This window comes from Colletotrichum lupini, chromosome 6, assembly GCF_023278565.1.
Source record: "Colletotrichum lupini chromosome 6, complete sequence".
NCBI lineage: Eukaryota > Fungi > Ascomycota > Sordariomycetes > Glomerellales > Glomerellaceae > Colletotrichum > Colletotrichum lupini.
This window is the reverse complement of record NC_064679.1, coordinates 901,881-916,912: the sequence shown is the minus strand read 5'-3', so window position 1 is coordinate 916,912 and position 15,032 is coordinate 901,881. Positions and strand designations below refer to the sequence as shown.

General features: G+C 35.9%; 3 protein-coding genes across 3 annotated transcripts; 1 reads left to right on the top strand and 2 right to left on the bottom strand.

Moving 5' to 3' along the window:
- Positions 1-6,246: 6,246 nt before the first annotated feature.
- CLUP02_11755 (uncharacterized protein) lies at positions 6,247-7,152 on the bottom strand (the record flags this gene model as incomplete). Its single annotated transcript, XM_049290722.1, has 1 exon — positions 6,247-7,152. One exon carries the CDS (start codon positions 7,150-7,152, stop codon positions 6,247-6,249), a length of 906 nt encoding a protein of 301 aa, XP_049147867.1.
- Positions 7,153-9,078: 1,926 nt separating this feature from the next.
- CLUP02_11754 (uncharacterized protein) lies at positions 9,079-10,362 on the bottom strand (the record flags this gene model as incomplete). Its single annotated transcript, XM_049290721.1, has 1 exon — positions 9,079-10,362. The coding sequence occupies one exon, from the start codon at positions 10,360-10,362 to the stop codon at positions 9,079-9,081; it is 1,284 nt and encodes a 427-aa protein (XP_049147866.1).
- Positions 10,363-11,790: 1,428 nt separating this feature from the next.
- CLUP02_11753 (uncharacterized protein) lies at positions 11,791-12,876 on the top strand (the record flags this gene model as incomplete). Its single annotated transcript, XM_049290720.1, has 1 exon — positions 11,791-12,876. The coding sequence occupies one exon, from the start codon at positions 11,791-11,793 to the stop codon at positions 12,874-12,876; it is 1,086 nt and encodes a 361-aa protein (XP_049147865.1).
- Positions 12,877-15,032: the final 2,156 nt, after the last annotated feature.

Genomic DNA, 15,032 nt, shown 5'->3' with positions numbered 1-15,032 from the left:
GAGTTTTAATAAGTAGTAAAATAAATCGTCTATTACTCTTAGGTTATTTAAAGTACTATCCTATTTATTCTTTACTATTTTAATAAGTAAAGTAGCTATTATTATAATAAGCTATTTATAAGAGTTATTTATAAGGAACTTCCTTATTTATAATATTAGCTCGCTTTTTTAAAATAGGTTAGTATTAAATACGCTTAGGTTATTAATAGTCTCTAGCTATATATCCTAACTTATTATAGTTATAATACTTAAAGTCCTTTTTTTAGCGAGGTTATTTTCTTTTAATAACGTTAAGATCTATAAGTCTACTATAATACTCGGTCGTAATAGTCGTTAGTTTATATTTATGTTTATTATTAGGCTTAGATCGGTTATTCTAAGCGTTTTACCCTTTTTATTTAAAGCGTTGTTCGTAGAGTTAATTATTAATCATAATAATTATATTAATATAATTATAGAGTTTATTAGGCCGGTCTTATTAAGAAAGGTCGTCCTTAACTTCTTTTTTTAGGCCGCGATAAAAGGCTACTATAAGTACTTTATTACCCTAGTTAAGCTTAGAAATAATTTATTTAAATTTAAATATATACTTATTAACTAATCCCTTTTATATAAAGGTTATAAACCTTTATTGAATAATTTATTCTTTATTAGGGTTACTAAAAGTTTCTTTAAGTCTTTTTTTAAACTTATTATAATTATTAAAGATCTTCTTAGTATTTTTGTCCTAAATATTACGTTCGTTCTTAAAATAGTTTTTTATAAAGGGTTCGAACTAAACGAGAGTATCCTTTTTAAAAAATAAAGCTATATAATAAACCTTATTAGCTTTAGTAATAAAAGAGGTTTTATAATAACGTAAGTAGGCCCTAGTTTAAGTAAGGAATCCTTAAAGAGTATCCGGGGACCTATTATAGGGTTCCGGTTTAGGGTACTTAGCTCTAGGTACTAAAAGAGGTCGGGGTATTATAAGCTAAACGTAAAATTACTTATTCTCGTTTTTAAGTTTAAGTATTATATCGTATAGTTATTAAATAGTAAGTATAGTTATTTTAATAAGCTATGCTATACTATTATTACTAGCGGTTAATATATTCGTATTATTTAGTTAGTTTTTTATAAAGTAAACTTACTAAATAAGAATAATTAAAGTATTATAGCTAGCTAGTTATAATAAGTATATTAATAAAAGTTAAGGTTATAAGTATTAAGTAAATAGTATCGTAATTATAAATAGCTTTTTTAAAGCTATATTTATAAGTTATAAAGTAAATAAGGCTTTAGTAATTAATCGTAGTCTTATTAAAAGAGGTTTTTAATAAAAATAGGTAAAAACGATCGTAAGATCTAATACTAAGTTAATTATTAAAAAAGCTATAAAAAGTCTATCCTTAAGCCCGGCTTAAGTTTATATTATATATAAATCTCGTTCCTAAATATATCCTTTATAATATTTTATTTATTATTATTTAATTATTTACTAAACGGTCGTCCGTTCTATTTATTTATAATCGTTTATCCTATTTATTTATAAGTATCCGTTCTTTATTTTATTTTATAATTATAGTTACGTAACTTATTTATAGTTCTTTTACTCTAAAAGGAATTACTTTAAATCCGTATTTTTATATATATAGTATAGTAGCTATTGCAAGTCCTATAGGGCGAGGCCCTAACTTTATTATACGTATTAGGTTATAATATTTAATAATATTATTTTATCTTTTTAAGCTAATTATCCTTTACTAAACGTCGGGTAGTAGTTCGCTAATAAAACGTAATTTCTAAGCTAGTATAAGGAGGACGTCTTTATAAAGCACTTCCCCCTTTATATAATTTAGCTTTTTAAATAAACCGTCCGCTAAGTTCGTTTTCTTTAGTTAGTATTTTAAATTAAAGTTAAATATTAATAATTTATATACTTATTTTACGAGCCTTTTCTAAAAGTCCTATATTAATATACTAATTACTCCCTTAAGTATTTAATAATTTATTAAAACTATAAACTTTTATAAAAGGCCCTAGAAGTAATAAGCCTAGTGCTCTAGCCCTTTTATTATAATAAGTAGTTTTTATTAGCTTATAGCTTATCGCTACTCCGTATTTATAAGCTTTTATAATTAATAAGTAATAAGTTACTATTTTTTATTAACTTATTATAATAAAATTATTATAATAGTTTTAACTAAAGCGTTAGTTTTTATTTATATAATATATTATAAGTTTTAGTACGTAAGTATAATTACTAAAATAAAAGCGACCTTTAGCTAATTAAACGCCTCGTTTACTTCTTTAGTTTATTAAAAGTCCTTTATTTACCCCTTTTTTATTTTTAATAATATTATTATTAATATAATAATACCTAAGTATTTAATAATAAACTTCTAATAAAAGTTATAAAACCTTAAAAATACTTAGATATCCTTAATAAACTTTAGCGCCTTTTAATTAGCAATTATTCGTATTTATAATAAGTTAATCTTAATTCTTTTTAGTATAATAATATAACTTAAGAACTCGACCCTTTTTTAATAAAACGAGTACTTTAATAGTTTAGTAAAAAGCTTATATAAACGTAAACGTTAGAGGACCTTTTTAATATTCTCTATATATTACTTTTTTATTATTAAGTAAATTATTAAATTACTTATATATATTATATAATAAGTATTTAATAAGTCGGCGAGCGCTTAGTAAATATATACTTAGAACGTTATAGGTACGTTCGTTAGCTTAAAAAGTATAATAGTATATTCGAAATAATTATATTAGCTCTAAAACGCTATTTTTTATTAGTTTTCTTTTTTAATTTAGATATAGTAATAAGTATCCTTAATATCTATTTTTAAGATCCATTTTATTTTATAAAACCTATTTAGGAGCTTATTAATAAGCAGTAATAAGTATTAATTCTTTACAATTACTTTATTTAGCCTATAGTAATTTATATAAAAGCGTAGCGTACTATCCTTTTTTAATATAAAGAGGATCAGTACCTTAGCCTTATTAACCGAAAATATAATATAACCGTTTACTAAGTTCTTAATAATATATATATAAAGCTTATTAAATTATTTTTTATTTAATAAATAGCTAGGATTATACGGTAGTTTAATACTTAGAACTAGGTTAATAAAGTATTTTACCCCGCTATATAACTACGGTCCTTTTACTAATTACTTATTAAACGTTTCTATTTTTAATTAAAGTTCCAATAATAAACCCCCTCGTAGTTTAGTTTTTATTACCCCCACAATACTTCTTATAATAATAATATATAATATATATACTCTTTTATAATTCTTAATAATATCGTAAGCTATTACCTTTAGTTTAGTAATTAAAATAGGCTTATATAACTATATATTTATTATTATATTAATACGAATACCCTCCTAGCTTATTAATAATTACGATAATAAGAAGTTTACTATTTTTTTATCCCTATTAATTACGGTAAATAATTATTAAATCTTCTTTAGCTACTTATAATAGTTAATAAAAAAGAGTATTAATTAATAAGCTTTTCCTTAGCTTATAGCTTTATTTTAAAAATCCCTTAATAAGGGAGCTATAGTAAAAGCTAAGGTTAATTTTAAATAAATTACGAGCTTAATACTAATAATATCTATCTCAGAGTATATATTTATATTAACTTTTATTAGCTTTTTAATAATACTTCGTAGAACTATTACCCTACCCTTCGTAGTTATTTTTATTAATACCCTCTTAATACTTAGTATAAGTATATTAAGTATATTACTTACGCTTACTTATTTTTTAATAAGTCGACTTTTATAACTCTTAGCTTAGTAATAACCCGTTAAATAGTTATTAATATTAGCTTTAATTAGGGGTATATCGGCTTATTATCGTCCCTATTTCTTAACTTATTTTTTTAATACTTACTAAATATATAGCTTATTTTATTATATATAAAGTACTTAATATTATTATTATAACGCTTTTATAATAGCTCGGCGCGAGTATTTTTATTATATAGTTTTTATAATATTATTCTTAATAAGTCCTTAGAGCCTAGCCCCTTAGAGCTCTTTTTATTTATTTTTTATAAAAAAGGGATATTTAACGTAGTTATTTTAATAATAAATATAGCCTCTTTTTACTATCCTTTTATAACTAATCGCTGCCTTTTTATTGATTTAATAATTATAATTTATTAACTTCGTAAACTATATTACGTACTCTCTTAATTAAGACCTTATAATAAATTAAATCGTTTTATAACTAAGATAGTAATTTAAAAAAGAACTAATATACTTTTATTTTCGAATTCTCTATATTTTCTATACCTAAGTTATAATAAATTACTAATTACTTAGTAAAAAACTAAGTAAGGGTCTAGCCCTCTTTTAGCCTCTTTATCCTTAGCTCTTTATAATATTCCCGTTTTTAAGTCTTAGGGTCTACGTATTATTAATAAATAAACGCTAAGAAGTTACCTTAAGAAAGGGGATCCTAGAGGCTCTTTTCGTAATTATATTATTACGTTTATAATAATAAGGATATTTTAAATAGGGCCTATTTAATATACTATTTTATAATATTTTTTACGTAAAGCTTATTACTTACCTTTATAGTAATAATTTAGTTTACTACTTAGGTACTCGTAAACTCTTTTTTAATTAGTTTATAGTTATAAAAAAAGGCTTTTTATATTCTTATTAACTTAAATATATTATTAGCTACTTAATAAGCTATTAAACGAGCTCTTTATATTAACGCCGTTTTTAGTTTTAATTTTTAACTATTATTTTTATAATTTTATAAAAATAGGTTATTATTAAGCTTATAAGGTTTATTAAACTAGCTATTTTAGTACTATTTACGCTTTTATATATACCTTAACTTTATATATTTAATAATTAATTATTAATAAACGCCCCGTTTATAATAAATAAGGTCTTTAGGGTATTAATAAAGTAATTAGCTTATAAAAGTAATCTACTCCGATTATTTTCTTTATCTAGCTCTTTTATAAATATTAATATTTAAATAGGACTTACTCTATAATAAGCTCGTTCCTCCGGACAAAATAGGGTTAAATAATTAATTCTAAATAATTATAGCTCGTTAATATTAATAGCTCTTTATTAATAACTAAGTATCGTTTCGTTAACGTTCCGTTCTTTTTCGTAATTTATTATTACTTATATTAATTACTCTATAAAAATAAAAGCTTTAAAATTATAAAAGATTAGGTTATAAATACTTAATTAATAAAGCTATAATATAAATATAAATATATTATAAAACTAAAGCTTATAGAGTCCTTCGTAAGGGCTCTACTTCTTAAAAAGTTCTTTTATAATACGATCCGTATATTAGTTACTAAGTTATCGGTATTTTATTACCGGCCGTATCTTAAATTTATTATATTTTTAAACTATTATTAGCTTACTCGTTTAATTAGTTTAATATTATTAAATATATAAAATAAATAGAAAGTAACTAAACTATAGCTATTTAATATAACTAAGTTACTTCTTAATTTAATAATCTTATTTATATAAATTATACTATTTAAAAGGGGTATAAAAGCTAAGTAAATAACTAGTAATATTAAAAAACTACTTAATTAAGTATTAGTAACCTTTATTATTAACTAATTAACTCCTAAAAAAGCTAGCGAGCTTAGTAATTACTTAAAACTATTTATAAAGCTTAGTTTAGATAATATTACTTAATAATTATTATTTAAAAAAATAAAAAAGGTATTTAATAAGTAGGCCTACTACTTAGCTATATTTTAGTATTAAATTCGATTTTTAATAATAAGGGTTAAGTATATAAGGCTTAAAAAAAAGATTATATTAATAAACTTAAATATTAAGTTTATAAATATTTAGGACGTATAAAGGGCTTAGGAAGACTTTAGTAACTATTTAGTTAGTTTTAATTAACTCGTAAGGGTCGAGTTACTTAGTAAGAATAATAATTATATTATTATAGTAGTAGAAGGTAGTTAAATAATTAATTATAGTTAATATCGATGTTTTAAGACTATGTTGTTAGGGTGGGCCAAAAGGGGGGGTGGGCCAAAAGTGGGTGGTTTGACTTAGTAAGGACATTAACTTCGTTTAGTACCTAGGCCCCCATACTTCTAAGATACCGAGACCTAGCAGTGCAAATCTCTACTCTACTCCTTAATGCGTCTGCTTTTATTCGCCCACGGAGAAACTCATAGAAGTCTTCCTGGTGACAGTGATTCGCTCTACTATACCACTATACTAGAATAACAGGCTCCCAGTTGGGTTCAACAGAGGCCCATCCATCCAAGGAAATAAAGCCGATCCCAAGACGCGAGTAGAGCCCGCTCGTGCGAGATGTAATTAGCACATAGAACCCAAATCCTCGGCTTCCCGCAAACACAGCATTATGCTCCCAGGTTTCAGGAAACTTGAGGCCAGCGGCGACAACTATCATGTAGAGGCTCGACCCCATGCTCAGACATTTTAAAGCCCATTGCCTATGCATAGGCGCAGTGGTTCCTATCTTTGTGCCATCATTGTTATAGATCGTAAGTTGACTTCCGTCATCATCGCCGCGAAGGTATGACCCTATCCGGACTCTGGCAACTGTGGTGTTGAAAACGAGACAGCGAGGGTGTTCTTCAGCCCTGGCTTTGGTCTTATCATCAAGCTCGATGTGGTGGCGAGCTGTCATAGGGTTCTGCGGAGACCGTTTCCACATGTCAACCACGGAGATCCACGGTGCCTCTTGTCGAGGATCCTTGTACTCAGTGACCTGGCAAAGTTTTCCCCTAGGTTGAAAGAAGGCTTCAATATCTCGCTGGAAGTCTTCCTGCCGCATAGAACCATCAATTCGATCTTCTGGAAACCAAACCTTGCCTTCACAAATGTGCCTGAGCCTAGAGGGGCCAGTAGAGATCGGGTCACAGTAGAAAAAGGAGACGAGATGTCCAAAGTGAATCTGATACATCGGGTCCAACCAGTCGCCGTCAATTCTGCCCCCGAGAGACCGTTGATAAATGACGGAGCCTTTTCGGGTAGCCCATGTCCAAGACGGAAGTCTCAGCCCTTCAGTCGTGCGATATGTAACTCCTAGAGGAGAGCAAAACGACCACAGGAGGCTATGTGCCAGGTATCTCTCCGGAAGCCCCAGCAGCATCTGCGTTCTGGCCCGAGCAGCGACAACATTCCCGACGCCAGCAAAGGCGCTCAGCACGTCTTCCCGACGGCCGAGTGTTCGTTTAGTAAGTCAAAGCACCCACTTATGGGCCCCCCCCCCTTTTAGGCCCCCCCCCAAAATCCCGCCCAGCCCCCTGATTAAAACCCTACCCTCAATATATAAACTACTATAATAATTACAAAAATCGTCTAAATATATTTCTTTTTAATATAATTATTAATCGATATATAATAGTCCTATATACCGAAAATAAGCTCTAATAGGCTCTTAATATTATTAAGAACGGTCTCTTTATTAAGAGGGCCTTAGTTAAGTTCGGAGTTCTTAAAGTAATACTTTAGAATTATAAAAAAGGCTATTAAATAAGGGTAAGGGTATTTATAAACCTTTAGAGGCTTTTTTTATAATAAAAAGATTAATTAACTTAATAAGTTCGAATTTAATATACCCTAAGTATTATACTAACTTATTAATAAGCTAAAGAATTTACTAAGTAAGTTCTAATATTTTAAAGGGATACTAAACTATTTAAAAAGAAATAAATTAACACTTTTATTAAGAAGAATTTATTAATAAGGGTCTAGAGAAGTTATTTAATAAATTTATGTTGTATTAATAAAGCTATAACTAATATAATTAAATTATAGTTTAGATTATTTAATATATTAGAAATTAGCGGTATTAAATAGGTTAATAAATATAATATAAATAAGACTAGTATAATAAAGGGTAAGGGAGCTAATAGGCTAGTTTTAAGTATAATAAAGGCTATAATAATATAAAAAAAAGAGCTTAGTTCGCGTATTTAAATAACGATTATTAAGTATATCTCTATTAATAATAGGTCTATTAAACTACTAGGTATTTATAGAGGAAAGTTAGTATAATAATAGTAGTTCCTATTTTAACTTAACTCTTACGATAGTTAGAAGTTTATAATAATAAATAATAGCTAGATAACCGACGAGACTACCTTTTATTAGTTAAAAAAAGTGTTCTTATTTTAAACTAAGACCCCCCCTATTAGGGGGCTTAGTAAGCTAAACTAGCCTTAACTATTAATACTAAATAGGTATAGGAGTTATATAATAATAAAATTTATATAGGAGTATTATAAAAATAACGTCTACTTATTATTTTTATTATTATACGCTTCTTATATTCTCTAGCCGTTAAATATAACTATTTTTAGTCCTATTAAATCCTATTATAAAAAAGAGCTTAGTAAAAAGAATATAGTAAATAATTCTATTATTATTAAAAAGCGGTACTTCTTAAGCTATTATTAGCTTATTTATTTAGCTAGTTTAATATTATTAAATATACGAAGTAAATAAAAAGTAACTAGACTATAGTTACTTAGTATAGCTAAGCTACTTCTTAACTTAATAATCCTACTTATATAAGTTATACTATTTAAAAAGGGTATAGAAGCTAGGTAAATAATTAGTAATACTAATAAACTACTTAACTAAGTATTAATAACCTCTATTATTAACTAATTAATTCTTAAAAAAGCTAGCGAGCTTAGTAACTACTTAAAGCTATTTATAAAGCTTAGTTTAGATAATAATACTTAATAATTACTATTTAAAAAAATAAAAAAGGTATTTAGTAAGTAGGCCTATTACTTAGCTATATCTTAGTATTAAATTCGACTTTTAGAAATAAGGGTTAAGTATATAAGGCTTAAAAAAAAGAAGAGTATATTAATAAACTTAAATATTAAGTTTATAAGTATTTAGGATATATAAAAGGCTTAAGAGGACTCTAGTGACTATTTAATTAGTCTTAATTAACTCGTAGGGGTTAAATTACTTAGGGATAATAATAACTATATTATTATAGTAATAGAAGATAGTTAATTAATTAATTGTAATTAGTGGCGATGTTTTGATACTATGTTTATTGGGGGGCCCAAAAGGGGGGGGGGCCCATAAGTGGGTGCTTTGACTTATACTGGTCCACTAGAAGCGGGTAAAATCCGAGGACCCCGTCATCGCTGTACTCATCGGATCGGAGGCCCTTTTCGAAACCTCTTCCACCCCGGTCTTGACCTGTCCTTGTGACGCCGGCAGTCTCTGGTTCCTCCTGTGGTCGGTAGTGCCTGATGTCCGGGTACCTATGAAGCTCAGAGCCCTCGTGGAAGCAGCTGAAGTAGACGTGCCCGGAGCTGAAGAAGATGTGCCGCCGGGAGAGCAGCTTCTCCTGAAATGTCCATGCTCTCGAGTTCCACTCGCTGGAGCTGATGACCTGGTTCTCGCTGAGAGGGGCTATCCCGACAACGGCATGTTCCATGGCAGAGTTCCCGCCCGATGTCGTACCCTCGACTGCTTTAGGCACGTGCTTAATGAATTGCCAGCAATGGTTCTTGTGAGTGGAAATGTTGGGCCGCGTAGTGAGACCGGGTAGCCCAACACCAACACCATTCGCAGCTGCAACAATGGTGAATTCTGCGAGTTGGTAAATGTCGTTCATAGCGTTGATCTGTGCCATCTTGAGATCTTCATCGTCCTGCAGGATGCACAAGCGATCAACCCAGAGGTATCGCTGGCCCATGTTCCGGCACAAGTGGATGGCGTCCCCAACTACTTCCGGCAGCAGATCCGCCACAAGAGAATCAGTCCGGTTCAACTTTTCTGCGTTTGACGTCGTCAAATGAAGGTCTCGATCCGCTGAAGCAGTTGCAAGCCGCCACGTATAACTCAATGCTACAGAGGCAACCTGGGTCTTTGGCTGGACAATCCGCCTACATTTGGTGTCTATTACGCGGAACCCGGCAGGGAGTCTTGATTCTGTCAAGGGCTCGTTGCATTTGGGTCCGTGGTAGTCCTGACAGCTCGCGAGCCAGCTGCGAAGGAGGCTGACGTTGATGTATCGCCGATCCCAGAGTTCTGCCAGCTCAAGTCGGATTCCGTCTTTAGACCCATACTTAAGTCTAATCCCCAGAACCACAGGTCGATAAATGTGATTTGATTTACTGCCCGATAGCGGTGTAAGCCCCGAAACGCAGATAGCCAAGGCGCAGCTCTCGGCAAAGGACGAAGTCTCATGTGCCCTGTTAGATATGAGGGTACGAGAGCTTGGGTCCGTCCTACGACTCGGGAAGAGCCCGCAGACTGCGAATTCAGTGTCATCGCCGGCGCCATCTACCGTGCTTATCTCCGAGCTGATGAAGCTGCATATCATACAATTTGGGCTATTGGCGGTGCTGCTCAACGATCGAAAGGTCAGAGACTGGAAGCCGTAGGAGGCAGATTCCGATTCATCAAAGTCGGGATCGAAAGCTGAGACGTCCACGTCTTGTGATGCGTAGCAGCAATAGACAACATGGAAAAAGTCATTCCATGGCTGGCAATCATTGCAAAGAAGGGGATTGGGGATGATGGGGTTCCTGCTATCTGAACAGGAAATGCAATCCCTCAGGCGGCTACCGTCCCTGCCGTCTAAGTGTGTGGACATGTTTGTTGCATTCTCTGCTCATGGTTGGGTCTTCAAGTTGTCAGATACTGTCTCACATTGAAGTCAGCGAATGGAAAATAAAGCCAGGCAGCCGTCAGAGAGTTTATCATACACCAGAGGCTGCGGGGTCGCGGGACTTTGGACATCATTGGCCAATGATGAGTGGGTAGACGGGTGAGCGAATGGCGTATCGTGAAGCTCTCCAGACCCATGTAATATGGACTGACAGCATGTAAGTCCCCTCTCACAACGAGACTTTTGCAACCTTCTTAGCTTCAGCTAGACTTATATTTTATTTGAGGACAGGGTCGAGACTCTAGAAGTTTACAACACTCGACACAGTCCGTAAGTTTGATTCAATATGCGTCGTAGTGTAAGGTAGACTTCTAGTCAAGATCCGAGCTTAGGGAAAATACAACTTCCAGATATGACAACACCGGGAACCAGCATCATTCTCCAGCTATAATTAAAGAAGACTCATGTCTCTATCTTGATCAGAGTGGGTTGATTCAAGAGCTGTCTCAGCGATATGTCACGCGATAATTTACAACTCAGAACCTTGTTTTCATTTCCACCAATTCTGCTAACTGCAATTATTTCTCCCCTTGCTGTTATTGTTATGATTTCCATTAGTACTCTTTACTTCTTATATTTTTCTTTCAGAATACACCTTGATAGCGTAAGATGCCTATCATTTGATCGCAATAGGGTGGGTAAGATGAAGGGTTTCAAAAGCCAGGGCAATAAAGGCAGTCTTCTTTTTTCTCCCTTTGACTCTCCAACCATGGAGATTTTTGGACCAAGAGATTCATGTATAATCCTGCGCGTATATTCATCCATGGATTAAATGGTTGCCGCATTGCTGAGCAGGAACGTTTGCTCCGCTTGGTTGTGGCTTTTGGCGGGCACATGCGCCTTCCCCGGTAAAGTGACGTCAGTAGCTCTCCACCATTGTCGGTCTAAGACAAGCTCCCGTCAAGCTCCCATCCCTTCGCACCTAAGGCAAGGTACCGAGCTCAAGCTACGTCTTTCAACTTCTTTTTCCAACGGTGCCTACGTTCTTCCTTCTCAAGACATTTCCCCTACAGACACTGTCCACTACCACGAGCGGGATATCAAAGACCTGCCTGGGCCCTTTGGCCTCCAACCGCCACCATGCAGATCCGGAGCACCTCCATCTCGTCCTCGATCCTCGCAGCCATCTCAGGCGACTCAAACAACCCCGACAAACCAAGCCTCAAAAAGCGCATCTTTCGCGTCTTCACCTCCTTCCTATCCGTCTTCCACCTCCCTCTTGCTCGATACCGCGCCGCAGACTTCCTCGAACTCCGACACAATGTCTGGCAATTTGATGAAGACGAGTACACAAACTCCTTCCACCTCGCAAAGAAGGCAGCCAAGGGCAAGGGCCGCGAATCCGATCTCGTGCCTGTCGGCGATCTGGGGTACAGCGGCTCGACCTTCTTCACGACGGCCGATGGGAAGTTCCTTATCAAGTCGCTGCCCCGCCGGTTCGAGCACGAGTTCTTCACGCACGACTTGTTTGACGCCTACGTTGCACACATGAAGAAGCACCCGCACAGCCTGTTGGTTCGCATCACCGACATGGCCTATACCGCGAAAGCGACGATTGGTGGCATTCTCGGCATGGCGCCGACGCACCACATCATCATGGAGAACCTGATGTTCGGTAAGAAGGAGGAGGAGACCGATCATCGCAGGAACCAGTGGGAGACATACGACCTCAAGCCCAACGACTACTTCTTCCCCGAACGTGATATCGCCAACGGCAATCTTGCACCACAGAGCGTCAAGGAACGCTTGATTGACGAGTTTGAGGACAAGGTTCGCGTCAAACCCGCCCAGAAGAAGGAGCTGCTGGACATTCTCGAAGCCGACACCCAACTCCTGGCCGAGAACAACGCCGTCGACTACTCCCTCTTCATGGTGCGCTTCCCCGGCCCCAATGTGCTCGACGAAGCTCGCGACGTACCCACCATCCAATCCGACGCACCTCCCTGGCGCACCGGTCTGACGGACGCCGACGGCAACTGGACCTACCGCATGATCGTTCTCGACTTCTTCTGGGCCAAGCAAAAGTTTCGCGCGAAGGCCATGACTGGGCTCGTCAAGTCGTACAACGTGTTTGCCGGCCACGGCCCCATGAGCATTACTGCCAACCCTACGGAGTATCGGGAGAGATTCCTCAACATGGTTCGAGATTTTGTCGTTGAAGTATAAGACAAGTATTCAACGAGTATCAGTAGGGGAGGTTGAAGGGTTTCCCTTGGCCATTGAGTTAACAAAGCACGGCGTTGGGCTAGCATGTATACCCCCTTTCCTTGCGTAGTATCAGTTTCCTTTCCAAGATTTGAAGATACCAGATTTCAGACTATGCTTTCCGATACATGTGGTCATATTTGTCTCCCACTGAAGTCTTGGTGATTGTTTACTGCAACTCCTGTGACCCTTAACTTAACATACCTCATCAATTCTAGTAATGCTGTTATAAGTTCTCGAGGCCTTTGTAACAAGCTTATTTCAGACTACACGCATTCTGTCCACTTCACTTGATTCCCTTCACTTAACCTCCTTCACTGGATCGTCTTCAGAAGATACTGGAAGCTACAATGAATTGGGACCAGGGTCCCCTCATAGCAATTGTGCCTCTTCAGACTTGTTCACATCCTACTTGTCTTCACGGTGACTTATCTTCCCATGAAGACTGGACTGCCTGGGCTCATCTGTGACATTTCAATAACAGGACCTAGTGGTCTCGCAACTCTTTGGGACCCCTTTTGGGGTTGACTGCACTCAAACTCATCATTCTTCATAATGAGAACAGCCCCTCCCTTCCCAAGAACCCCTTTCAGTCTCTGACTGTCTGCTCTAATGTGTCTACCAAGTCTCAGTGGTCTCAACCAATGCCTTTCTAACTTCCCTCATGTGAAGTTCCCGTCTGACCTGCTTCGTCTTATACTTCTCTGGTCCATCTGTGCCGTCTTCAGTCTCCCGTGAAGTTGATCTTTTGAGCTCCTCCATCTACCACAGTCCCCGCATAGCCTCAGTTCCCGTCTCCGGCTGCCCTAGGGTTGTAAAAGTCAGATTCTTTTCTCAGCTCACCAGTCCTCTTCTTCTCTTTCTTTTTCTTCTCACCTTCACCTACCTCTTCTCCCTTACCACCCTCTCTTCCTCCTCCTCAGCAACTTTCCTCTTCCCTCTGGCATCTGCAGAGGATCTGGATGAGAAGGGGGCTTCTTCCTTTACTCCCTTTTCCAGCTTCTCATTTTACCTACCGCCAAACTCCTCGCCGCCTCGCCCTTCTCGACTTTGCGCTTCGCTCCGCGACTAGCTCCGCGGTAGTCCCTTCTATGCTGAATCTATCTCTGGGTAGAGTCCATAAGAGAGGGAATCTCTTCCTCCCGCCTCTTCACAGAGTCTTCTTCCTCCTACATCTACATCAACACGCAGAGGCAGCACTTTCACTTACCTTAATATCCTCGCCTCTCCCTTTCGGAGTACTCAGGTATGTCATCCAGGCAAGAGCCTCACTCACCTTTTGAGATCAGCATTGAGCATCATTAACATATCTCAGGTCGTCTACAGTCTTCCACCTGAAGCAACAATCTTTTCTTCTCCCGAACAAGTCTGCTTCCGAGTCTTGGCCTCGATTCTATAGAGCAACCGCACAACAACACAGCAGCATAGACATAGAGACGGAGATTTCGCCTTGCTTTTCAGCGTTCTTGACGTCAGCATCGGCGCGCCTTGGCTCTTATAGAACAAGCCTTCTATAAGCCAGTTATCGACAACGCAACAACATCATTTAGATCATTCACCAATATCGTCTACCTCAACAACAGGTAGCAGCAACGCTGAATGCAAAGAATCCACTCGTGGTGATATTTCGGCCTACTGCAACTCTTGGTCTCTTTGAGTCAAGATAGCTCAAGCACCTTCAGACTCAGCTAGGTAAGTCATGATATGTTTCAGCACTGCTTGCTCACCGCCCCAAGAACCTGCCCCTACTTCCCGACGCTCCTGCACACCTGCCTTAGTTACAGCATCTTACGAATGGCGCTTTCCGCCCGCGTCAACAGCCGCTCTTGCCTTTCCCGGAATGAAAACACGGGGGCTCCAAGAGTTCCTCCCTTCACATTCTGATTTCGCCCTTCGTCTTTCCCCTTCTATATCACCACTTTCGAGGACCCAACCGTCAAAGGCTGGCAGAGTAAGCGGTACTCTCAATCGTCATTTCCAATCCAATCGCTACAAGAATCGATTTCAGCCAGTGATTCCTATCTTTACTCCCGCATCATCTTCATCATTCATATCTCGCATTTTTCTCTCTTCAAGAGAAGCATCGTCGGTCCATTCGTTAACACCATTCATTTACA